Source organism: Zootoca vivipara, chromosome 12 (assembly GCF_963506605.1).
Source record: "Zootoca vivipara chromosome 12, rZooViv1.1, whole genome shotgun sequence".
Classification (NCBI taxonomy): Eukaryota; Metazoa; Chordata; class Lepidosauria; order Squamata; family Lacertidae; genus Zootoca; species Zootoca vivipara.
Window position 1 is genome coordinate 8,853,937 of NC_083287.1, and position 26,719 is coordinate 8,880,655.

Consider the following 26,719-nt stretch of genomic DNA (forward strand, 5'->3'; position numbering starts at 1 on the left):
TTGAATATGGTAACCTCTTATAGTCCTGGATGACTAGCATTTAAGGATACTGTTGTCAGATTTTTATATTTATCCAATCCATCCCCAAATGGACCTACCTAATTCATTATTAGTTCATAAGATAAAGTGAAGAGGGCTCCGTACCTTTGTCTACAGATCTCTGACCTGGCTACCTTGTCCACTTTTCAGCCACAGGTGGAAACTTTGGTATTTGCTAGTCATCCTGTACAAAAGTTGCGTATTTTGACATCTTGTAAAGCTGAACACTTCCTGGTCTGCAATTCAGTCACTTCTTCAATTCTCAGTGATAACAGCTTGCTGCTTAGCACCACTGCAGGGAAAGCTGTGTAATAGGTACTGATCTACATATATCTGCGTTCAGCATCTTTCAAACACTTTGTACAAGTCTGGTAAATTAGCAAGTTGCAAAACGCTGCCATCTTCTGTGAAGTTTTTAGGAGGCAAAAGGTATGTCCGAAGAACTTTATAAAGCACATGTTCTACTGTCCATTTCCATGATCTCATACCAGCTCCAGAGTCTTCAGCCTGCAAAGAAGTTTAAATAAAGCAGTTTGACTTAGGTTTAGTAATTACTAATGTTGTGTTCAATAATTCTGTGGCTAATGCATTACCTCCTTTTAGAGTTCTATGTATTTATTTGTTTCCCTATCTCCTGCTCATTCAGCTTGCGAAATTTCTACCAAAAGAAGTAATGGTCAGAGTCATGCATTGTTAACATGAGGCTTAATTCTTCTGAAAGGATTATTCATTCTTATGTGCCACCATTCTGGCAACAGCTGTTCCACTTCTGAGCGTCACTCTTTCTGATGACATCCATACTTTTCTGTTTGGAACCCTTGTTTGAACATTCTGCTGACAGCAATGACTGTGTCAGTGAAGGATCTCCACCCCCTCAGGTAGCACTTGGCTTATAACTAAGGATGAATATAGACTGAAATCTGTGGCATTCACAGTGCTTGCTGTCCTTTCTAAAAGGGAGAAGGTGGTGCTGTGGTCTAAACCACTGAGCCTCTTGGGCTTGCCAATCAGAAGGTTGGCGTGACGGATTGAGCTCCCGTTGCTCTGTCCCAGCTTCTGCTAACCTAGCAGTTTGAAAGCATAGCAGCCCGAGTAGATAATAGGTACCACTGCAGTGGGAAGGTAAATTTCCATGTGCTCTGGCACTCATCACGGTGTCCCGTTGCGCCAGAAGCAGTTTAGTCAATGCTGTCTGCGGACAAACGCCAGCTCCCTCGGCCTTAGACTTAGGGCAAAGCTCTGCCATGTAAGGATCTTTACCTATTAGAGATGCTACTTTTATTAACCTGATCCAACTTTTATTAACCTAAAAGTTAACAGGGTTTGGTAGCAGCATTTATATATCTCCATACAAGGTGCCCTCAGAGCTCATAGTGCTCTCCCCAGGATTGGCAGTGAGAGATTCAGCATCTATCCGTTACCCACATTTTCTAAAAATTCCCCCATTGAGGGGTAAAGGTGGCTGCCACAAAGGCTGTACTTGTGCCACTCAGTTGGCCTAAGTAGCTTTGGTTTCATGAGGAAGGTAGTTCTCTCTTCAACTCCTCTTGCCTTCAACTCACTCTTTCCATTCCCATCCCTAAATGTAAGATTTCAAAATTTAGTTTTGCTACAGTGAAAAATAACAAATGAAGACTGTACCTGTTGAGTAGTAAGATCAGATTCTTCCATTATATACTGTTTTCTAATGGAGTAGAACATGGCACATTCTTTACTCAAAGTATCAAAACATTCCTTTTCTTCATCCCAGTTTACCTGGAAAAGAAAATGTAACTTCAATAAATAAAGTAAGCCTACAGCAGATACATATCCAGTTGCAGCTATTTCTACATAGGAAAACCCAATGTGGAGTTGGAGGGGGGTGTTCATTTACACACTCAGAAACCTGTTTTGCTTCTGTAATTGGATTTCATCCTATCTTTTTAACAGCTTTCAGTTTTAACAGTAGTTTGTTAAGGGACAAAAATGGTATTCTGGCAGCAACCAAGTAGTGTCTTATGTGTGCTAAAATATTGAGTTGCTCTCCTTTCCGGGGGAAAGTTAAGTGCTCAAATATCCAAACTGTAGTCTTAAGATTTGCAAAGATTAAGATATTTACATTGAAGAGGGAGCATACACTATATGCAGCATTTATATAACTCAATCCCAATCTTTATCTGTTTTCTTATTGTAAATTTCTAGTACCTTTATAAAGTACAGCATTCTTGTGAGGGGTTTTTAATAGAGAACACTGACCTAAGCTGACAAGCCACCACAAATAAAGGAACACCATGGTATCTGATTCTCACATGGCACATAATATTTTAAAGGATTTGTGGTGGTGGTCTTGTACCACCTTCCTGGCATCTGTTGCAGATGGATGGGTAGACTCACAATATGGTGGTCAAAAGTTATACATCAAATTATAAATGTTACAGGGCAGGCAAAGACCAGTCACATCGGGGGAGGTTTTCCGCAGCACTCTTGTAGGCGACTAGTATTGGCTCAACTGATCAGGACAGAAAATCTATTTAATGCTGAACTGTTAACTTTTTTTTGCAGCTTGTATAAGCACTTGAGTTTCATTTTAGACTGAACAAAAAATGAGTTTCTGTGAGAAAAAGGAATGTTACTAAGCAAGTACCTAAGACTGACCCAACTGCATTAGTCAAAATGAAATAATTATATGTGCTGAATATTGACATACCTCTGTGGCCAAACGAAGGACAAACATAGGCAGCCCTTCCAGTGGAGGGACGTAATTATCTATCAGAAGTGGTAGTCCTGTAAGATTTCCCATCTGTAAACAGAACGTTTCTCCATTATTTTAATGGTCATTCTCCTATGTACACATAAATATTTGGTTCCTAAGCCAAGGAACCTGGCAAAATCTACCTGCTGTCTGCTTGTGACATTTTTTGTATTTTCTGTTCTTTGGAACTAGCATAGTATCCCGTTTTATTTATCTGTATCCTTTAACAAGGTGAAACAAAATTCATACATAAAAAAAAGATTTTGACTCAGCTGGTGTGACATACTACTACTTTCTGCCTTTCTGTTTGGTAATAATAAATTTATTGCTTTCCTGTAGCTTTTGTATCCCCACTCCTCCCCAGTGGCCCAAAACTGCTATTTATATAGTTTCTCTATTGACAGCATTCAGGTGATCATTACTCATATGAATAATCAGATACGATCAAGTCTTATTTTCGCATGTCCAGCCAATATACTGCAAGTGAAGACATGTGGAAGAATTTACAGAACAATAGCTCTGTGTTACCTCCATACTGGGAAACAGTAGTTAAGATTCAACCACTATTATCCTAGCATTAAGGCATAGTTTCCTGGTTCAGACATAATAGGAAGCAATATTTAACGGAATACTTTTTGGTTTGCATGAAATGAGTGAAGCTGTTGCTTGTAGGTGCATTACAGTACTTGTTCCTATCTTCTTAAGATCATCTGATAATTCATTCTTGCTCTGTACTCAATGGATATTGTAAAATGCACAGTATAGCAGCTAACGACTAAACCACCCTAGGATTAAAAAAAGGCAGTTACTTCATCAATTTCAAGAGAGAAATAGTCTTTCAGCATGGCACTCTTCTTCGTTAGAAAGTCAACAATGTATTCAGCAAGGCCTTCCTTTGGACCATCATCTTCTGTCCAACCACTTTCATCATTCTCCAAGGCTAGCATAGCTAAATCATAGAGTGGAGCTGGTTCCTACATTTGCCAAAATAAAATAAAATAGCACAAATCATTACCTGTCATTCATGCACCCAACTGACTTTTCCACAATTACATACAGCTTGGGGGATGGAGAAGTATCTGCTTCTTTAAAAGGACTGTAACCCTATCGAGGATGCCACCTCCCATCCATCCGGTCTAGGGAACCACCTACTAACAGTGTTTTAGTTTGTTTGGATTGAGCTTCAGTTTGTTGGCTCTCATCTAGTCCATTACTGAGGCAAGACAACAGTCCAGCACATCCACTGCCTGCAGATGTAAAGAAGTTTCATTGTTACTGTAAATAGCAAAGGGGATAAAATCAAACCGTGGGGAACCTTACAGTGAAGGCTCCACAGGGCTCCTCAAAGCACCACCCTCTGGACACGTCTACCCAAGTAGGACTGGAACCACAGCAAAGTGGAGCCAACAACCCCTAACTCAGACAAAGCACTTGGATCTGGTCCGTGACCATGTGCTCAAGAACCTTGCCCAAGTAGAGGAGACTGGCAACTGGCCAGTAATTAATTTTCCAAATACAGGGAGTGGTTTAACCAGTGCCTCCTTCAATCAGGCAGGAACCCACCCCCTCTTGAATGGAAGCATTGATCAGCTCCCTGGCCCAGCCAGCTGTCCCTTCCTTGCTAGCTTTTATCAGCTAAGAGCAGGCAAGAGTCCAGAGCGCAAGTGAACAATCCAAGCACCTTGTCCACGTCCTCAAGCCTTACTAACTGATACTCATTCAATGCAACAGGACTAGACGGTGCCCTGGACACCTTTTGAGATTCATCTGCTGTAACAATGAAGTCAAGGTCCTCGCGGATGAAAGTGATTTTATCCTCAAAATGCTTTGTAAACAAAGTCACAGCAAGCTATTTTAGGTTCTGTCACCTCCTTCGGATCAGACTGTAAAAGACCCCACACTACCTGGAAAGGCTCTGCTGGACAGCATATTAAGGATGCAATGAAAGCAGCAAAGTATTGCTGCCTTCACTGCCACTAAGTAGGCTCAATGATGAGCCCTCACCAGTGTTCAGTTGCATTCCTTTGGAGTTTTCTTTCACTTGCCTTCAAACCATCTCCCAACTTGCTTCCTCGCCCTAAGCTCTGAAGTGTATCACAGAGCCAAGCAGGCTGTACCAAGTGGGAGAGGGCGCTCAGGGGCAAACGTGTCAACAGCCCAAGCCATTCAATTTAGTTAGGATTTTTTCCATTGGCTAATCAAAATAATTTTGTTGCCCCATGATAATCTTTGAAATCACTGACAGCTAAAATGTTTTGGTATGAAATAAGGACTATATTAGGGCTCTGGATGCAGAAGTGGCTGCACCACAAACCTCCCTGCACCACCACCAGATATTGGGTAGGATTGCTCTACCCAATATCTTAGTAAGTTATATATAAGATAACTTAAGTGTATACTTACTGACAATCTTAAAACTCCAAAGTTTCCGAAGTCATAGATAAGGATCTGATAGAACATTTCTTGACTTTGAGAAAGGAAAAACAAAGAGTTTGCTATTTGCTCATGGTCCACTCTGTAATACTGTCAATGAATAGGAAGCCTTAATATGGAATTCCAATGGCAACTAAAATCTTTGGGTTTTAGCTACAAGTGGGAAGTATGTATTTTTCTAGAGCACAGCAGTTAAGATAAAATATCCAGTATTGTTGTAATAAAACAGATAAGCTTCCCAGTAGTGGAACAGATGCAGGGGGAAAGGCTGTAGCTCAGTGGCAGAGCAGCTGCTTTTCATACAGAAGATCTCAGGTTAAATTCCTGGCATCTCCAGGCAGGAGCTGGGAAAGACTGACAAGTCTGGTGAGCTGCTGCCACTCAATGCAGGCAATACCGAACTAGATGTACTAATGCTTCTGTAGAAAGCAGCTTCCTATGTATTCCAATATTAATTAAAGGGCAAGAACACATCACTGACTACAATCCTTGTGAAACGTAAGAACATTAAAAGTATTAATAAAGGGGAGATGGTATAAGAAAGCAAGATATATATAAGTAATCATAAAAGGCAAACACAATTATGTTACAAATAAAGTTAGAAAGTTTATCACTTTAAAAACTGCCATACCCATTTCCATTTATAAAACTCAAAGCAGTTCACAATATACATTATAAAGTTATCTTACCATCTCTTAGGTCAGCAGATGCAATGACCTCAAACTACAGAACAGGGTGAGGCCAACATAACCCAGCTGCACCCACAGCTGCCTTTGACATCAACCACTCTTTGGTTTTCTAGGAACAGATTCCAATCATATTACCCTCTCTGTTTTCTACTTCCTATATATATAGTTTCTCTCTCTCCAGCCTTTCTGAAAGGTTCATCAACTCTTTTTCCTCTGATGACTAGAATCCAGACAATTATCTTCAGGGTCCTAATTACCTATGATTTCACTCACTGTTCCTCCACGGCTGCAGCTGTCCATGTGTTCCTGTTATTTTTGGGCAGTGACTCAAAAGTACTAAAATGTTAAAAACTACAGCACAGCCCACACCACTCCATTTGGAATAATGGACTCACTGATTATTATTTTCTTCCTATCTCAAGCTACTGAATACTATTTGTTTTGACTAAAACAATATATTTAAGTTTGTTCTGTTACCTGAGTTTTGTGGTACTGAGCAGATACAGTTTTGTCTGATACTGCACCAATGCCCACTGAGGGTTAACACATCCAACAAAGGAATGATCATGTAGCATCTCTTGAAGATCTGAAATAACCCAAATCACTTGTGTTTAGTACAACAGAAGAATATCTTTCCCTTTAAGAACTCAACTATTCAATTTACTAAAATATGTAAAGTATTATACGTAACCCAATTGCAGTCTAATCCTTTTTACTCAGAAAAAATGCATTTTGGAAAGAGGTTTAATCACTGCCCATGCTGTTTGTAAAGTTGCATGTACTTTCCTTCTGTGAAATTCCTTGAAATATGCTTCCTCCTGCAAACTTACATGCTCCCGTGTGCACTAATTTTCAAGTGTTAGAAGTTAGTAGTCTCCTCCAATAAATATTTTGGCAATTTACAAAGCAGTTATATCAGACCTCTTTTGGAATTCAAGCCAATATAGTCCAAAGTACTCCAAATAGTTAACACAGTTACTGAGAGTATTGAACTTGCTACCCTGCCAAAAATCTCAAGAAGCCCATTCCACAAACCAGGAACTGACTTTCAAGCAGCTTATAAGATTGTTTAAATCCAAAAACTTCATTTTAACCAATGTATTAATCCATTTAAGCTTTCTTTAAAACTCAGTGGCCTCCAACCAGCTGAGCTGGCAAATTAGAACACTGGGTGCCAGTCCATATTTTTCCAGACCTAGCTGCCAGACTATAGGTAGCCTATTGGTGTTAACTACCTGTGTCCAGGTACTAAAATGAAGGAAAGAGTACTGGATCCATAGTACTTCCACTTCATAATACAACTATTAATTAATTTAACGCCAGTTAAACTTTAGCTGCTTCTATTACAGAAGAATTTTGCCCTGAACAATACAAGCAGCAGCTGAAAGGAAGCCACCCACATAAAGAATTTGCAAGCTATTTTGTTTCCTTCAAAATAAATATTTACAAGACCTGAGAGCAGAATTCTGCTCCATTCTTCTGAACTGCTTACGTAATGGGTCATGAGCAGCTGGCAACAGTGTTCTCAATCAATGCCTACTTCATGAGTGACAATTTCCAAAACAGTATCAACAAATTGCAGCAACCTAGTCTCCATGAACTCTGACCCTTTCTGTGCTGTTCAGAATCCCCCCCCCAATCCCTACATCTCTAGCTGAAGTATATAAAGCTTTGATTTTCCAGGCTGATTTTTTAGCAGAGTATTAGCCTTGAGTGCAATTTAATACTTCATAGTATAGTAAAAAAAATAAAAATAAAGAGCATTCCTGTCATAGGAGATAGTTTTTATAAATCCTGTAATGCAAGTTACATTATTCTTAGTGGGTCTAAATCTGCACATGAAACACAACGGCAATAGCAGAACATGCATACTTGCATGTGCCCGATTACTAATTTCCTCTTGAAGGGTTGCTATGCTAGTTAGGTTCACAATTCTCCTTCTTGGAACGCAAGCAGCAGTCATTTCCTGTTTTTGCTGTTCTTCCATTTCCACATCACATTTTGTTCGCTGCCTCTTTCTGGAATATGAAAAGGAAATGCATTTTGTTGTATTTGACGTTTATACAAGTCAAAGCAGAGTGCTGTGATTAACTCTGGAGTAATTAAACAGCTATTTGGTTAAGCAGATTCAAAAATATATTTCACACTCAAAGGCTACGTTTACCAGAAAATCTGCCCTAGTCTTATGGAGCCAAACTATGCCAGAAAAATTTGGCCACAGGCAGAAACAGATGCTAGTGAGTGCTTCTAGACCCAGTCTTAATCTGGGATGCCAAGGTGACCTATTATGCTGGTCCTTTTTATTAACTAGATGTATTTATTGTTTCACTCTGCTATTGGTTTTAACATTTCCAAGTGTTTTACAGAGGATAGTTTGTGTGGTTTTTATTTAGTGCTATTATTTCCAAAAAGAGGTGATAAATGTGTTAAAGAGAAATAAAAAGAAAACATTTCGTATTTCAGTCTAGGGGCAAGCCTTTTTTTCAAAAAGAACATCAAAGACAGAAAAGTGCTCGGATTCAGGAGCATCACCTAGCAAAGAGGAGGGAGAAGACGGTGCCAAGTTCTCATCAACGGTAGTTAACTTAGAAATGCTATTCCACAGAGATCACTCATACCTAGCAGGTAGAGCTTCAGGAGGTGCTGGCTGGCTTTCTGTTGACCCTTCTGCAATTTCCACAGCTTGATCTCTTGAATTCAAGTCACTGCAATCTTCCATCTCAGCATCTTGTAGTCCAGTTCCCTTGCAACTTTGCTTGTTGTTGTTATCCTGGGGTGTCACTGCAGAAAGTTCAGAAGGCTTGGGTTTATTTGCTGGCTGAAGAAAAGCATCCAGTTTCTGTTCCCGGGAATCAGTACGGACCATCTGATGGGCACAGACCTTGCCTCCCCCTTGATTAGTTGAAGAACTTGCTGATTTAACAACATCGGCGGAAGAGGCAGTAGCACCTGGCAGCAATGTCTTGTAGAGATGAAAGAGAAGCAATTCAGTATCACTGGAACTGTACAAGTCTCCTTCTAAGCTAGTTGGAGAGCCAGATAAGCACAATTCACGGGCATCACATAGCTGCAACTATAACATAATCTACCTGTGTGGAGTAGCCATTACAGATTATGCCAAACGTAACAGCCTGCTCTTTACAAGGCTCTAACAAAAGCATTGGAGGGGATTGGCCTAGATGACCTTTGGGGTCCCTTCCAAATCTACAATTGTATTATTCTACAAGTACTGCCTTCTAGTTGAAGATCAAATGAATAGAGAAATCTTTATCCCATTTGCACATATAAAGTGAATCACAACTGGCTACTTAACATTGATTCTGTCCATTATCCCCTTTCTGTCAGATAGAATCATGTTAATGCCCTTTATCAGTGGTTTTCAAATGTCCCACCATCAGTATATTCCATATTTGCTTGGCATGAAACCTCTGTCGGTTCAACTGATTTCTAGGCCACTCTATCTCTTTGTGTGAAGCACTGGTCTGTCCTTGGACCCTTTTTTGTATAAACCACTAATCTATATTAAAGAACACACCTAAAAATGACATTTTGTATTGTTAAGTCCAGCTTTTCCAAAACATTTCATTGGACAAAAGAAATCCAAATCCTGAATGCAGAGCACTCACTCTCGCAACCACCAACAAAGCAGACTGGTTAGCTTTTTCCTTTTTGGTGGCATGCTCAGAGATTCACTCACCTGTGTAAAATATACCCTTGATGAGTTAGAGCCCAACAATTTGCTCTCTATGTGTTGCTGTACACTCTCCAAGATGCTGTCTTCATGAAGGAAATGAACTTCATGCTTTGTGGGATGCACATTCACATCTACGTTCTGAGGGTTTATTTCTAGGCTGCAAGACATTTTGAGAACACCATGCTAAATTAATCAAAAGAACGGCAATTCAGCAGATTTGTTAGAGTGAGTGCCACAGCCACAAAGTTTAGGGTGCTCTGTGTTTCTCAGAGATTGGATCCTTGTTTGTACTGCTTCTGAGTTTTAAAAACTCATAATAACATTTCAAGCCTCTTATTTATTATTGAGCTGATGATTATTTACCTTTTGTATCACCTGGAAATTAAAAAAACTAAAATATGACTTAGTACTCATAGTGCAATGACATTAGGAATATTTTTGATGTACATGCATGTTTGGGTAATGATAAACTGTTTCCACTGTTTTCATTGCTCTTAACCAGGCATCCCCAAACTGCGGCCCTCCAGATGTTTTGGCCTACAACTCCCATGATCCCTAGCTAAGAGGACCAGTGGTCAGGGATGATGGGAATTGTAGTCCAAAACATCTGGAGGGCTGAAGTTTGCGGATGCCTGCACCTTAACTCTAGATTTGTACTTGGGTTTTTTAAAAAATAAAAACAAATAATAGCAATCACTGCTTAGCAACGCTAATTTTATTTAACTGAGGTTAAACAAAATCTTACCCATTTTTACTCGTTACAGGTAGGTAGCTGTGTTGGTCTGACGTAGTTGAAACAAAAAAAAAAATTCCTTCCAGTAGCACCTTAGAGACCAATGAGAAACTTAGTTGGTGCTACTTAGTGCTACTGGAAGGAATTTTTTAACTATTTTTACTCAAAAGTGAGGCTCACTGTGTTTAGTGGGGCTTACTCCTTGTGTGCATATGATTGCAGCCTAGATGCATTTTTATTTTTTTTCCTGGTCACATGACCCTACATAGAAAAAAACATTTTACCTTATGTATAAAAATGGATGTGTATTTTTAGGTAAATAAGCCGCATATACAGTTTCTATTGCTTTTCGCAAAGCATTTGACTCAACCAGTCGATCTAGGGAGGAAAAACATAAAAATCAGGGGAGACAGGTAAACAGTATACATTACTTTCTGTATAATACAACTTTTACACCCGTCTCTGATCAGTCTAGACCTTCACTTTTTTATTTATACATTGGTACCTCGGTTTAAGTACACAATTGGTTCCGGAAGTCTGTACTTAACCTGAAGCGTACTTAACCTGAAGCAAACTTTCCCATTGAAAGTAATGGAAAGTGGATTAATTCGTTCCAGATGGGTCCGTGGAGTACTTAAACTAAAAGTACTCAAACCGAAGCGTACTTAAACCAACTGGAAATATATAGTAACAATTTAAAAAGCAAATGTGACTTTATCATCAACAGTCCTCAGAATGTATCTGCAATTTTGCATGTTCATGACCACCAGAGGAAAATAACCTTCCCATACATATGTTTACTTTATAAATAAACACATTGCCTTGGAACCGATTATTTCAATGACACTTAAATGCACTTCACTTTCTCTGGATTAACAGCTAATGTCTGTACTGCAAAGGATTATCTAGTGAAAGTGTAAAGAATAGATTAACCGCCCTGCCCTAATCAAGCAGGATACCTACATTGGAAGACAAAGCTGGAGCACTGAGAGGTGCAATATTTTAGGTCTACTTTTTTGTATCAAGTAGAAAGTTAAGCAAGTCAAACAGGGGCTTATATTTCTTACAAAGACCTTGAGTACAGTAGTCCTATACTCAACTTAATTCATTGTTTCTTCCTTACACAGTGGCACTGTCTGAATGTAATTCTGGTTTTGGCAAGTCAGTTTGCAGTTATGTGTGAACTCAGACTCAAATATGGTAGGAGAACTGTAAATAAGGCCAATATATTTCACATCTGACAACCAATGCACCTCTTGGGTAGATGAGTCTAAAAAGACCATGACACGTATTTTCATGGCCCTCTAGCAACTATGGTGGCTCATTTACCAGAAGTTATGTATTTAGCATTACGGTAACTCTGAAGTATATACTTGATTCTGACCAAACTAAGCTTCCTTGGAGCCTAGGCTTTTTAATGAACTATCTGAAAGCAAAAGAGAGCATTCGTTCCCAGATGTGATTCCCCCCCACCTGAGTTTCCTACCCCACTATAACATCCTGTCTGAAACTGTTTCTCAGCTATGCCAGTCCCAGTTTCTTACAAATACAGAAAAACACGTAAATTCTGACAAAGTAAGTGAGTGGGTTTCCAGATGGCAGTTTGCCCCAGCTGCTGGGCACCAGAGGGGAAACAGAATTACCACCACCTCAAGAAACAGTATTGTTTAGTACAGGAGTTTGGCAGCATCAAATGGTTAGTCTCACTGTTTCCATCTGAGCTGAACCTGATGCACTGGGACAGCAGCAGCAGCAGTTCTTGCTGCAAAAGCACAGCTTCCATGTGGCTTGGAAATGCCTGGCATGCCGATTCTGCTTGGTTGACCCTTACAAGCTCCTCTGTCTGAAATGACCCTTACTATCAAAGCAGAGCAAATGTGACTAATATGCACAATGCAGTAAAACAGCAAAATTTGGGAGTTTAGGGCGTAATCCCTGACCCTTTAAAACACATAATAAAATCAAGAAATAAAGCCAGGAGACAAAAGCAACCCCTTCTTTCTCTAGACAGCACTTCACTGTCAGCAACGTTAAGCACGGCTCACCACCATTGTTTAATAGAGAAAGTGTTACTGTTAAGACTACAGAAAATTTCATAGAATCATAGAACTGTAAGGAACCCCAAGAATCATCTAATCCAACCCCCTGCAATACCCTAGAACACAGAGAAATGTGTACTTTTGATACTTACGGTTTATGAAAAGCAAGAAGATGCATTTCTTTACTGAATAGTTTGCATTGGTTACGTAACCCTTCATTTTAAAAGCCAATGTTGCATCTTCACAGCCCACTTCAATCAACTCTCTGGATAAAATTAAAAAGTAATTAATTCCCCCTTCTGTATTCTTAGAAACCATTTCTCTAGGACATAATCAAATCTTCATGAACTTCATATCCATGTATTTATTCAGTAACTCTAATCTGACCAAAAATTAAGGAGCAATGGAACATACTTATTAAAGCTATTTTATGTCTTTCATAGGGCAATCCTATACATGTTGACTCAAAAGCCAGCCCCCCTTTGTTCACTGGAACTTGCTCCCAGCTATGGGTACAAAGGCCTGATCTCTTCCAAATTCAAATTTCAGAATGCCACACAGATAATTATCTGTATTTAAGTAAATTCATCATATAGTTTGTCAAATTACTCTTAATTAGAGACTGTGTTGTTACAATGGCCCAAACACAGGAATGAGTAAGATTTCATTGTACAAAAATAAATTGATACCAATATATATTGCCTCTTTAAATGGTGGACATTTGTACCACCTCAGAATTACTTCATCAGAATTACTTTTCTCCTTTTACTGCAATGTAATGCCATTTATGGAGAGTGGCCAGATTCACCACTACCTTTTCATAGGTACACATTCTATGGCCTGGTTCAGATGATGGTCTAAACCAAGCATAAGACTTAGCAAGCTCTCTGCTCTTCCCCCTTACTTTGCAAATGCATATACCTTAATATCCACTGGACTGTTAAATACAAAGCCAGGGAACTGTGATTTATTTTAACCATGGTTAACAAACCAGTTAAACAAATCATGCTGTAGATTAGCCTTTGCCAATCCGGTACCCCCCAGAAGATGGACTTTAATTCCCATCAGCGCCAGCCAGCACTTGGGAGTGGCAGTCCTACAAACATTTGGAAAGCAGTAGGTTGAGGAATGGTGTTATAGATTATTATCTGAACCCCTATTCTTGTAATTAAACATCTAAACACAATCTGAAGAAGTGTGCATGCACACGAAAGCTCATACCAAAATAAAAACTTAGTTGGTCTTTAAGGTGCTACTGAAGGAATTTTTTTATTTTACTTCGATCCAGACCAACACGGCTACCTACCTGTAATCTAAACACAATGTTGACAAAGAAGGAACAATAGTTCAAGTGCAGCTTCACTAATATATTGAGTGATTTTCCTCTCCCTTCTAAGACAACTTTATCCAACATAGCCTAGAAATGATTTAACATTAACTTTTACTGCAGGTGCCTTCACCAACATTATTTAAGAAACCAAAGGTCAGATCAAGATGTTTTGTACAGAAAAGGGAGGGTGATTCACAGCTGTGTAAACAGAACTCAGCAATGAAAAAGCTATTCTGTATAGTTTTCATTAGAAAAGCAATGCCTTCTGTTCAGTACTGCTTTTGCCAGCATGGTGGAAGTATTGACTGTTCAGCCCTATTGCTATATCTGTCATTTCTAAATTTAGAAAGTCTCACACTGACCTTTATGCCAGTGTTGGCAGGAATCCTAAACAACAGGCAGCAAACAGTTCTGCTGATTTGCTCTATGTTGTCTGAGTACAGTGGTACCTCAGGTTACAGACGCTTCAGGTTACAGACTCCGCTAACCCAGAAATAGTACCTCAAGGTTAAGAACTTTGCTTCAGGATGAGAACAGAAATTGTGCTGCGGCAGCACAGCAGCAGCGGGAGGCCCCATTAGCTAAAGTGGTACCTCAGGTTAAGAACAGTTTCAGGTTAAGAACGGACCTGGAACGAATTAAGTTCTCAACCAGAGGTACCACTGTAATGACAGGAGAGAGGCTCTTTCTACAAATACAACTGAAAATGCATTGAGAGGCCAGTTTAAGCAGTGGTTTAAGAGATATTTAATTATTCAAATCACTATTTCTCCAACTTGGTTCAAAAGCCTTTAAAAGGCTGTCTTTTCTGTGAAGTCCTTGACACAGCCCCCTGGCCTCAATACTAGGCTGTTACATATACTGTTAAGTAGACTAGACTGTTAGAGATGCTGTGATTACTAAGAACAAGCATGGGTTTCTCCAAAAACAACTCATGCCAGACGCATCTCTCTCTTTGGATAGAGTTACAAGCTTGATGGATCAGGGGAATGCTGTAAACGTAGTGTACCTTGAATTCAATAAGGCTTTTGACAAAAGTCCCCCATAATATTCTTGCAGAGAGTTGATAAAATGTGTACTGGACCAGATAGCAGTCAGGTGATTTTGCAGCTGGTTGACTGGCTGAACCCAAAGAATGCTCCCTAACTGTTCCTCATCATTCTGGAAAAAAGTGACAAATGGGGTGCTGCAGGGTTCTGTCCTAGGCCTGTTGTTGTTCAATATGTTTATTAATGACTTGGATGAAGGAATTGGGGGTCTGGAAAACAAGCCTTATGAGGAACGGTTGGGTATGTTAAGCCTGGTAAAGTAGTGACTGAGAGGAGATATGATAGCCAGCTTCAAATATCTAAAGGGCTGTCACTTGGAGCAAACAAAATAAAAAAATTCCTTCAGTAGCACCTTAAAGACCAACTAAGTTTTTATTTAGCTATGAGCTTTCGTGTGCATGCACACTTTGTCAGAGATTTCGTGCATGCACCCGAAAGCTCATACCTAAATAAAAACTTAGTTGGTCTTTAAGGTGCTACTGAAGGAATTTTTTTTTATTTTGTTCCGACTCAGACCAACACGGCTACCTACCTGTAACATGGAGCAAACTTTTTCTCTCCTGCTCCGGAGGCTAGGACCTGACCCAATAGATTTAAGTAACAAGAAAGCAGATTCCGACTATATATCAGGAAGAACTTTGCGATAGTAAGAGCTGTTCAACAGTGGAACAGACTTCCCATTATAGGTAGTGGACTCTCCTTCCTTGGAGGTTTTTAAACTGAGGATGAATGGCAATTTGTCATGTATGATCTAGCTGATTCCAGCATTGCAGAGGGTTGGACTAGTTGCCCCTCGGTGTCACTTCCAACTCTACAGTTCTAAGATTCTACAATTCTAAGTAGGTAGGCCAATCTGAAATAACAACATATTCTTCACCATTTACTATGTCTTCATTTCCCTCTCCTCCTGCTGCCCTGTGTCAAATTCTAGATTTTCTTGATTATGCTTTCCTCAATCTTCTTTAGGAAGTATACTGAAAAATCGATGTACACTAGAACTGTTCCCATATGAAATTTTCCTGGGCCTGTTAAAATGTACTCTCAAATGTATCCCACAGCATTTAATGTCAAGACAATTGTTGTCATAATCGGGGGAGGGGGGGTTGTCTGCTACTATTATTAAGTGTTTGAGATTTATTCTTAAGTTAAATTGAATTTTGAGATCAGTGTACCTGCTAACAGCATTTCCAAAGACGGAGCGGATATTGTCAACGGTTGTAGCATTCGACAGTGTTCTAACATCTGCTACTGTATCACCTTGCTAAAAAGAGAATATTTAGATTTGCATTTACTAATGTTTCTGATGTATTATATGAAGATATTTAGGCAACCTAAAAGGCATGTTGAATGGAAATTTATATTTATCAAAACAAATTGGATTTATCAAAACAGTTGAATTGTACTGCCAGTGAACAATATTTTGCCATCTTGTTGTGCATCTCCTCATGAGAACCTGGGTTCAAAAGGCCATTCTGTCTAGGAAGGAGAACTGGTAAGGTGTGGAGTTTTTTTTGGGGGGGGGGAATATTAAGGATCTAACAAACCAGGAGATAGCGCACTTTACATTCCCAGCCAATGGACAAGGAAAAGCATTGACACAGGCACCCCTTCGGTCCAACCTAATGAAAGAAGCCTCAGTGAGAGAAAGAAGCCTCTGGGGAGCCTACGATTTAGCGTGTCCTTCAAAAGTAGTACTTTCAACACTACCTAAAAACTAGACTTTTTTACTAAGCAGGAACAAGACAACTGACTTTCTTTTGTGCCACCCAGGACCATGCATTCTTTTTGTCTTGTAATCCAAGATTATAACTACCTCTGAACCACTGAGCTCAACAAGTCCCCCCCCCAGTCTTCTGAGTGTGTCCTTGCTTAGATAAATGTTGCCTGATTTTGTCTAAAACTCCAGCTTTGAATGCCCTTTTTCTGTACTCCCATGTAGCCTGATTTGTAAAATCTGCCACAGCGGAGGAAAGAATTTTTTTCATGCCTTCATTTTGGATTTCCCCCAAGGATTCCTGCACCCCACCATGTTTGGATAGCTCATAAAAGGAAAGAAAGGTATAACTATCCATCTTGTCAGCTTTTCCATTTTTACTCCAATTCTCCCCACCCACCCACTTTTCTTCCAGGAAGCTGGGGCTAGCTGCAGCATCACTCCTCCCTCTATTACCTCTTGTCTCCAAGACAGCCTTCACAGTTATAAAATTGCCATTTGTTATACTTTGTCAAAAAAACTCAACTTTTGAAAAGGGTCTGATCTCATCTCCATTGCTACTTAAACTAAGCATTCCAAAGTTAGGATGTTTTACTATTTTTGTTTTGCTGGTTTATACAGTGGTAATTTGGTTTAAGAACAGCTTAATTTATGAACAACTTGGATTAAGAACGCTGCAAACCCGGAAGGTGTTTTGGTTTGTGAACTTTGCCTTGGAAGCAGAACATCTTCCACTTCTTGTTGAGTGTGTTCCATTTGTAAATTGAGTCCCCCGCTGCTATGGGAAAGCACACCTTGGTTTAAGAACGCTTTGGTTTAAGAACGGACTTCCGGAACGCGTTTAGTTTGTAAACCCAAGGTACCACTGTATATTGATTGCCAATTAATTTACCAGAATCACTCACTGTATTCAGCGGAGCTTAATCCCAGGTAAGTGTGCAAAATTGTGTAGCCTTGAGAATTCTAACAGATACGGTATGTTTGAAATAAGAAATTTCATAGTTTTTTTAAAAAAGAGCCCTCGGTAAATTTGTGATCACCACAGAATACAGTTAATGACCATTTCGCATGGGAGTTCCATTCCTGGCCCCTGTGTGTGTTGGTGGAGTGCATTATAAGCACAACCTGCCATGTTATGTCCCGCTACACCCCCATTCTGCCGTTTTAATGACTTGTTTTGTGAAGTTTTTGGTCACTTCCGGGTCTGGTGCTGAGCACACATGCCTTTTGGATGTGCATTAATTGGTCATTGCGCCTGTACCTGAATTTCTAGATTTTGGGTTGCATTCAAAAAAAGTCCTACACAGAGCAGACACATAGAAATTAATGAACCTAAGTTAGTCATATCCATTAACATCAACGGGCCTACTCTGAGTAAGGCTAGCATTTAATACCACCCTTTATGTTTAAAACTATATTGAGCTTCATTTCTTTAACTGACCATGCTACATATTTTTTTAAGAAAAATGTATATATAAAGGAATATGGTTTGGACACTATAATATTACCATAACCACTATTTAGCAATACTGAAGAAGCAAAAGTTTACTCACCTTTTTAACTGAAAAACTGATGCCAGAGTTGTGAATAGCATACCTGGGAAGAGAAAATACACAAGTCTATATTTATGTATTTTAAAAAAATATAACTGTTTTTCCAGCAAAGTTTCTGAATTCAGTCTACAATATTCCCAAACAAACCACAATTGAACTTGAAAGCCAAATTAAAACAACATTTCAAAACAGTACAAAACAACATTAAAGCCAGCATGAACTAATATCAGCAAATGCATGCACAAGGCCAGTCACAGCCTTTAGCCATTAAGAACAGTGAAAACAGAGGTCTTTAAGTCCTGTTGAAAGTCCTGTTGAAAGGTGCTTTAATATCCTGTTGAATATAGCTGAACAGAGTTTTATAACTATGGCTACTGACAAGACCCTGTCCTGTGAATGACAAAGATTTTTTAGCATACTTTATGAACTGATAGTGAAGTGTATGGAAACTAACTGAACTTCTTAGCATTTCAAGTCAAGAGAAACCAGCATTTGATTTCATAAGGGTTGTTCAAGCATCTGCCTAAACACACAAATATTGGATCCATGGACAAGAGGCAGGAGTGCACATGAAACATCACCCTGTCTGCTATATACCCCTCTCGGGGACAGGGCTTTTACTCACATTCACTCACTATGCTTTCTCACACCTGAACATGCGTTTTTAGTTAGTCAGCGGCAGTCATGTGGCTTCCATATTGTCTATGTAACCACCTCCTCTTCCCTCCCCTGGTGAAAGTGTGGTAAAACAAATAGGCTACCATGACATCACAATTTCCATGCCTCCAGAACCAGCAGAACATGACGTGAAGAAACTCTGAGTGATTATGTCACAGCACACATTTGATTTTATCACGTTACTGGGAGAGAGAGAGGAGGAGTTGGGAGGCAGCCACAAAGCTCTGGTAACATCTAAAATTAACCAAGATCTGACTTGGGAATACTAAATCATTTGCTGTCAGCTATGTGACTCATAACAAAAAGACCAAGCCACACATTTCCATCTTGGCAAAGGCCCTCTTGGCTTTCTTCTTTTGTTGGATTTACAACCCTGGGAGCAGAAGAACCTCATCATGCTGCTAAGTACAATGGAATTTGCACTTTCTTTCGGTCTCTTTCAGACATTTGCACACAAACAAATCTGGAGGCCTTTTGCAACTGTCATATGAATGTTAGCAGCCACAAATGTTAAGTGAATGTAAAACTGGCTTCAGTAGATTCTTCTCAAGTATAAAAGATTGTCAAGTTGTATTTGTGTCAGTATACTGACATCAGTAAAAAGGCATCCCTCTTGCTATTCTGAGTTCCTCATTTATCAAAGATGTCATTACTGGCTAGAAGGAGAAAAATGCCAAATCTAACATAAAACAAGGTTTGCAGGTGGAGCTTCTGCTCCTTTTAAAAATGGATTTACCTGCTAACAACTTCCATAATTTTTGCATATTCTTCACTAGGCTTGTTTAAAGCTTTTCTCCTAGTGGTTACATTGTAAAATAGATCCTCAACCTGCAGAGAGAATCAAACAGGCAGTTTAAAGCAAACTCAAAACAGAAACATGGATCACTCTGCAATGCCCTTTTGTGCTGGCAGAAGGAAAGAAAATTGCATCCAAGTACATGGGGTGTGCACATGGTTTGCCTGCACCACTTCACATATGTTTTCCATTGTCAGCTCACAGTGTTCACTGCGTGACAGATGGGAGAAGGAGCCCCCACAAGCTGCATTCCCTGCTCCTTAGTCTGTTCCCTGCAGCTGCCCAGTTCTAAATGTAGGATTCTTTTATTGCTGCAGGACATTATCATGAAGGAGAACACCTGAATATTAACAAACAGGAAAGCCCTATTTTTAATTCAAATGCTCTGGTCAATCTTGCTCTCCCATGCAACTTACAAGCACGATAAATTCAAATCCATTTTAATTATAATGCTACAAAATTATGGGAGTCATAAGGTATTTGTTAAGAGTGCTGGACTAGGACCAGTGAGATCAGAGCCCAAGTCCCTACTCTGCCATGAAGCTTTCTAAGTGACTCTGAGCAACTTAGTGCCTCCCAGCCTAATCCACCTCACAGGTTATGGGGCTAAAATGGGGAGAGGGAGAACTACACAAACCACCTTAAACTCCTTGGAGGAAAAGCAGAATTTTAATCAATTAATTAATTAAAACACGACTTTCTCTCTTGCCTGCCCCCTTGATTAAAAAGTACCATTCTCTGGAAATACAAATACATTTCTAAACACCACTTGTGAAGAAGAGTTCCTGCAATATATTTCAGTAAAGTTAAAAGGTGATTGTTGAAGCCCAAATAAAGCATCAAACGTGCACAAATTTGCATGGACCACAAACATGCACAAATTGAAGTTGCCTGTATTAAATGCACTTCAAACTTATGCCATTAGTGAACCCTCAGTATCACTATTATTATAAGTGCATATGGTTGCATTATGTATCTAGAAAGATGCTACAAAGCAACTGTTCTGCTTTAAAAGCAGTAAATACAGTGGTGCCTCGCTTAACGAATGCCCTGCTTAACGAAATTTCCGCTTAACGAAAGGATTTTTCGAGCGGAGGTTGCCTCGCTAGACGAATTCGTTTTATGAAAAATCCGTCTAGCAAATCGCGGTTTCCCATAGGAATGCATTGAAATTCAATTAATGTGTTCCTATGGGCAAAAAAAAATTCAAAAAAATTTCAATGCATTCCCATGGGATTCGCTAGACGAATTTTTCATTATAAGAAAAGACCCGTGGAACGAATTAAATTCGTCTAGCGAGGCACCACTGTAATTAGTGTTTTATGCAAGAGGAATGTGTAACTAAGATAGTTACATTCCAGTTTTTTATGTACTCAAATATGCATGTATTATGAATAAGGCTATTCCAAGAATCATAGAATTGTAATGTCGGGATCCTGAGGATCATCTAGTCCAACGCCCTGCAATGCAGGAGTATGCAGCTGTCCCTTGTGGGGATTGAACCTGCAACCTTGGCATTATCAGCACTACACTCTAACCAACTGAGCAAGATAATGTTAGTGCCACAAAGTTCCACAAAGGAATACACAGATCTCCTGCTTCAGGGTTTAGGATTAGCTAAGAATGTATCTGCTGCAGTGTTGCAAAAATTTCAAAAAGCAAGTAACCCACTGTGATTTGAGTTCCCTGGTTTCCAGCACAAGGTTTGGGGGCAGCCTTCAATTTTCCATCAGAATAGTTTGCCCTAAAAGCAAAGCAAAACAAATGGTCAACTATTTCAATTAGTTATTAGATTGGTCCACATAGGATTCTTTCAAGACAGCAGTGCTTTAGAAAGAGACATTAAACTATCACCACCACTTGCAATGTTTTCATCAATTTCTATGGCATTAAAAGTTAAGTGAAGACAGAATCTGTCACTGGTATGTCTATTTCAGTATTGTCTACACTGAGCGGTGGTGGCTCTCCAATGTTTTAGACAGGAAGTCTTTCCAGCCCTACCTAGAGATGCTAGGATTTGAACCTGGGACCTTCTACAAGTAAAGCAGATCCTCTACCATTGTTCTGTAGCTCTGAGTCATGATACTGTATTCAAATTTTGTTTTATTATTTATGCTCTTGTCTTGAGCCACCCCAAAAAATGTCATTAGACTTCCTTTCTAAATGAGATGAATTTACACACACAGTCTCTGTGTTTAGAGCTTACTTGAGAATAAGTACTGTTGACTAGTGTGGGAATTAACACACATAGGATCAGATTGCACAACATGTTATCGCTTCATCCATCTTGTCTCAATATAAGACAAGACAGATTCCTGTTACCTAAAGAGTACCTTTAACTTTTCTAGGGATTTTGCTACATTTGTACATTCTATTGAGAGGGAATAGAATGGCTATAACCTGTAATTGCATATAATCTACACTGGATATAGAACGCAGTGTATAACAAATCTTTAAAATGATTTCTACAAACAGCAACAGAAAAATTCTGCTCATACTTGACGCTCATTAAAAAAGGGTTTTGTTTGCATCAATGGTGCAATGAGTGACCTCCTGTGGCTAAGTGATGTATTGCACAATGCTGATTTCTCTCTTGGGGTTTGTTGTTTCTATTCTTAAACAATAAGAAGTCTTGTGCCTGCCTCTGTTCTACAAAACACTTCAGTGAGTATAGGGTTCTTCACTTTGTGCCTTGTCCTCAAAGCAGACTCTCCCAAGAATAGCTTTTAATGTTTTTAGAGACATTGTTTATCTTCTAAAAGTTTATATTTGAAGACTGAATAAATACAGTAAACAAATATTTGAATATACCAACCTGTAGGCACACTTTCCATCAGCTGTCTTAGTTGTTATAGTCACATGGGCAACGTGACTTATACTTGCCAGAGCCTGAAAGAGAAAAAAATAAGTTTTAGAAACTGAGTAACAAACAGTAACATGCAAATGTACATAGTTATTTACTGGTACAAAATAAGCATTCAGTAATCACAGTAACAACATACTAATTACATCCCAACTAATTATCTGCATTTGTAATCCTCACTATAATGATCTGCATAGCTGGATACAAATTCTGTACAAATAAAATGTTTTATTTATTCAGCCTACTTTAACAAAGTAACATACAAAAAAATCAACACAATGAAAACAGGATAAAACCCATAACGTAAAGCCAATTCATCTACTATATATTTTTGAAAGTTGTTTGCTTGCTATGCATTTGCATACCTCATAAGATGTAATGAGATTTTGCACGATGATTCCTGAGATCAAGGAACAGATCCTTGTATTTGGACACAATCAGACATCATTTTGACTCAAAATGACAGACTGAACCTTTTCCAACTGGACTGATTTTAAAACTGATTTTTTTGTTTCTTAGAATTCCTGAGCAATGCCTGGTACAAGGTTGCTATAACAATATAAACAACAATTTAGGGCTGCAGAGGACAGCATAACATCACGATCCCCCAAAAAAATCCCAAATCAATTTAAATACAATTGTCTTTACTGCCTACCTAAAACCAGGCTTTCCATCCCTATGATAGAGGTTTGGTGCAATACAGTCCAAATGGCAGTTCTCAACTGAACCCTTGCAGCCACCTTCTGGATGGTTCTGCATTACAGTCACATTGATTACATTTGAACCAACTTTCAGTGCACCTTAAGTTACTGAAAGATATAATTATTGAATGGTGACAAGCTGTGTTCTACAGAACTGATAAACCTGGATGGAATAGAAGAGCAAAGGGGGGAAATGGCAAAAAAATTTATGCACTATGATAAACATTCTTAAACTTAAGTCAACAACATACCTCGCCTCTAAACCCATATGTAGAAATACTAGCTAGGTCCTCAAAAGTCTGTAGTTTACTTGTGGTGAATCTCTCACACACAATATCCAAGTCTTCTCTCTGCAGAAGGAAGACAGATATGAGCCAGAATTATCTCAAATATTGTTTGTATTGTTTTAAATGAGGTTTACATTCTAGAAAGACCAATAGATTTACTTACCCTAATTCCACAACCATTATCTTGGATTTGAATTAGTTTTAAGCCACCATCCTTCACTGTTACCTGGATGCTGGTAGCTTTGGCATCCAAACTATAGATACAAGAAATAAATCTCAGTGACAGAGACAACACAGCCTATTTCAATTCTATTTCTATTCCAAATCAGTCCAACACAAACACTTATCTCTGTAGGAAAGCAATGTGAAGGGGGAAATGGCTTGTACCCCTCTCTATTGCTCCCCAAGTTACCATAAAGTCTCTAGAATAGTAAACACAGGAAATGGAAGTAATGAAAGTATTGACTGACCTTGCTTTGGGCAATGTCTGAGAATATTTGCTCTTGCATAGCTAATGCAGTGTTGGGGAAAGGGTTGTTGAATTTTTGTTTTTGTTTTGTTTTTAAGGGAGGGCATTAAATTTCATTGTACTATTTAAAGTACAATGACAATAAAGTATCTATCTATCTATCTATCTATCTATCTATCTATCTATCCACTGTGGACCAGGCTCTGTGTAGTGCAAGTAGTAGCAAATCAGCTAATAAGAATAAGAAATGGGCCTAGCAATAAAGATGTTAATGTTTTAGATGATTCAATGTATAAATATGCATTCTTGTTGCTTTAGTCATATTCAATAATGCCAAAAAAGCTCAACAACTTTGCCAGTTTCCTGTCCGGATTTTACTGTTTGAAATATGGCAACCATATATATACAGTGGTACCTCGACTTCCGAAGGCAATCCGTTCCGTGGCGCTCTTCAGAAGTCGAAACCTTCAGAAGTCGAAGCGTCCATTTTGCGCATGCTCAGCACAGAACACATGCGCGACAAAAATACTTCCGGGTCAGCGGACTTCGGAAGTCGAGGCACTCGTAAGTCGAGGTACCACTGTATATAGCAACCATGTGTGTGTGTGTGTGTATGGCGAGAGAGAGAGAGAGAGAGAGACAGAGACTTTCACCAATATTACAACTATGCAGACTAGAACCAAGGATAAAGAAGCTGTATGTTTTAGTTTAAACATTAATCTTTGTGTGTAATCTGTTTATTGTTTGCTGTTGCTGTTCTGATCTGTTCTGATCTAAGGTCAGTCTGTTGTACTAGTGATGACTTGTAAGGAGGTCTTGATAGAACATGAAGATGTCATGGCAGGGCTGACATGGAATGGGCAATGTGGAACTAGTTATGTACTTAGCATGTGTAAGCTGTATAAAAGTCTGTGTGAAATCTGCAATCGGTACAGCACCCATCACTTATGAAACTGTCCTTTACTGCAGTAAATTTAATAAAGGGTATTGTCCTGCTGGAATCCTTGATTGCATTTCTTACTGAATAAGCCTGAGGGGTGGTTTTAGCTACTCCCTTGACAGCAACACATTATGTGCCTGCTTTTTATGCCTACTTAGCTTTCTGTAAAGCAGTCAACTGTACAGAATTTTATTTTACCCCATAGAAGTAAAATTTCTCAGCAATCAGGCTCTAGAGCTCATTATGATGACTTTAGGGGCTTTCTTCCTCTACAATTTTAGGACGCACAAAGTCTAGTAGTTCTAGGCTCCCATTCTCAATCTCCTACCATTAATACACTAAACATTTCATGAGAAATACAAACTTATCTTAAATAAGCATAATGGAAGTTGTCGCTCAGTGTGTGCAAATGTTTGCTGTTACAAGGCTACAACCCTAAACACACTTACTTGAATGAAAGCCCCATTGAACTACAGAGTAAATATCCCTAAGACTGCACTAGCACGTCTTGCCTGTGCTTTTAGGGATACCATAAAGCAGAGTTGGAGAACTTGTGGTCCTCCCAATGTTGGTCTATGACTCCCATCAGCCCAAGCCAGCATGACCAATGGTCAGGGATGGCAGGTTCCCCATACATGTCTTAAAGTTAAGAATGATAGGGGGCAGTGTTAAGTCAACAATATGTGCTGAACAGCAGAGGATACCTTTATTTATCTACCGGTAGCAAGATTTAAATACTTGATTGTAAACACCCCTAAGCAGTTTACAAGATTATAAACACCTTTTTTGGTCTAGACTCGCGTCACTCCCAAATAGGATATCATTGTAATAAGGATAAACCCACTCTAACTACTTTCTTGCCACGATTCAGAATCGGGCAAACCCCTATAATCAAAGGCGCAGGAATCCAACTAGCAGCTCCGCCCTGGACACCTGAGATCTGACTCGGTGCAGGAGGTTCGTCCTGCCACGAAGCAGATGGATACACACATGTATCCTGGGGCTTTTATACCGTTGCCTGTCTGCTTTTATACCGTTGCCTGTCTGGCGTCATGGTTAAGAGCGTTGAACTGAGACGCGGGAGAGCAGGGTTCGAATCCCCCGCTCAGCCATCAAGCGCCCTAGGTGACGTTGGGCCCGTCGCCATTTCTTAAGCCTGACCTACCTCACAGGGTTGTTGTGAGGATGAAACAAGGGGGGGGGGAACCATGTGCACCACCTTGGAAGATAAAGGCGGCGTAGAAATATGAAAACTAACCAACCAACCAGTTCTCCACCATCTCCTTGATGGCGTTGGCGGGTCTCTGGATGACTTCTCCAGCCGCGATGCGGTTCACCACAGCCTCGTCCAGCCGGCGGATCACACCCGCCATCAAGGCCATGAGGAAGCGGGCGGCGGGGGCGGCGGGACTCGGGGGCCACTGGGGAAACGACGGCGAAGGGGCTACGACGGGCGGCTACCCCGGGGTTGTGAGACAGGGCTGGCCCGACGGAAGAAAGGAAGGGGCCGCCCTTGCCAAGAAGCTCCGGGGAAAGCCGTGCGGAGGCGAGCGCTCCCTCAGAGCAACGGACGCCTCAACCGCCAAACTCGCGCCTCAACGGCCTCGCGCGAAGGTTCCAGCGCGCAGCCGATTGGTCCGCGAGCATGTCAATCGAGGTTGGCCGGTTGCCGGGGTGAAAAGTTGCTTCCGCCTGTAGAGAAGCGTTTCCGTCGAAAGGGAAAGGATATAGAGTTTTGTTTGTTTTTTTAACGAAAGGAGAAACAAAAATGAAGAGTGGCCCACGCACTGCGCAACCACGGGACCATAGCTGCCAAGTTATCCCTTTTTTAAAGGGATTTTCCCTTATGCTGAATAGGCTTCCTCGCGAGAAAAGGGAAAACTTGGCAGCTATGCACGGGACTCGCTTTGGCGATCTCCGTTGACGCTAATAAGTCTTTGCTTGGAACGTCGTTATTTAACCCACTTGCAGCTGCTTGTTA

The 26,719-nt window shown here is 39.9% G+C and overlaps 1 protein-coding gene across 3 annotated transcripts; it reads right to left on the reverse strand.

The window, feature by feature from the left end:
• Positions 1 to 378: 378 nt before the first annotated feature.
• On the reverse strand, positions 379 to 26,346 carry MLH1 (mutL homolog 1). 3 transcript variants are annotated; one of them, XM_035128784.2, is made up of 19 exons: positions 26,005 to 26,346; positions 23,493 to 23,583; positions 23,294 to 23,392; positions 22,294 to 22,367; positions 21,150 to 21,222; positions 19,419 to 19,510; positions 18,005 to 18,047; positions 15,910 to 15,998; positions 12,511 to 12,623; positions 10,604 to 10,697; positions 9,590 to 9,743; positions 8,511 to 8,854; positions 7,765 to 7,910; positions 6,370 to 6,478; positions 5,174 to 5,237; positions 3,580 to 3,744; positions 2,726 to 2,818; positions 1,681 to 1,794; positions 379 to 546 (listed from the first exon to the last, which is right to left on the reverse strand). In XM_035128784.2, the coding sequence occupies exons 1-19, from the start codon at positions 26,118 to 26,120 to the stop codon at positions 379 to 381; spliced, it is 2,241 nt and encodes a 746-aa protein (XP_034984675.1). In that variant the 5' UTR covers positions 26,121 to 26,346. The 3 variants fall into 3 exon arrangements, with proteins under 3 accessions (XP_034984675.1, XP_034984677.1, XP_034984681.1); XM_035128786.2 differs by having other exon boundaries at positions 25,997 to 26,312; XM_035128790.2 differs by lacking the exons at positions 19,419 to 19,510; positions 22,294 to 22,367; positions 23,294 to 23,392; positions 23,493 to 23,583; positions 26,005 to 26,346 and having other exon boundaries at positions 21,150 to 21,169.
• Positions 26,347 to 26,719: the final 373 nt, after the last annotated feature.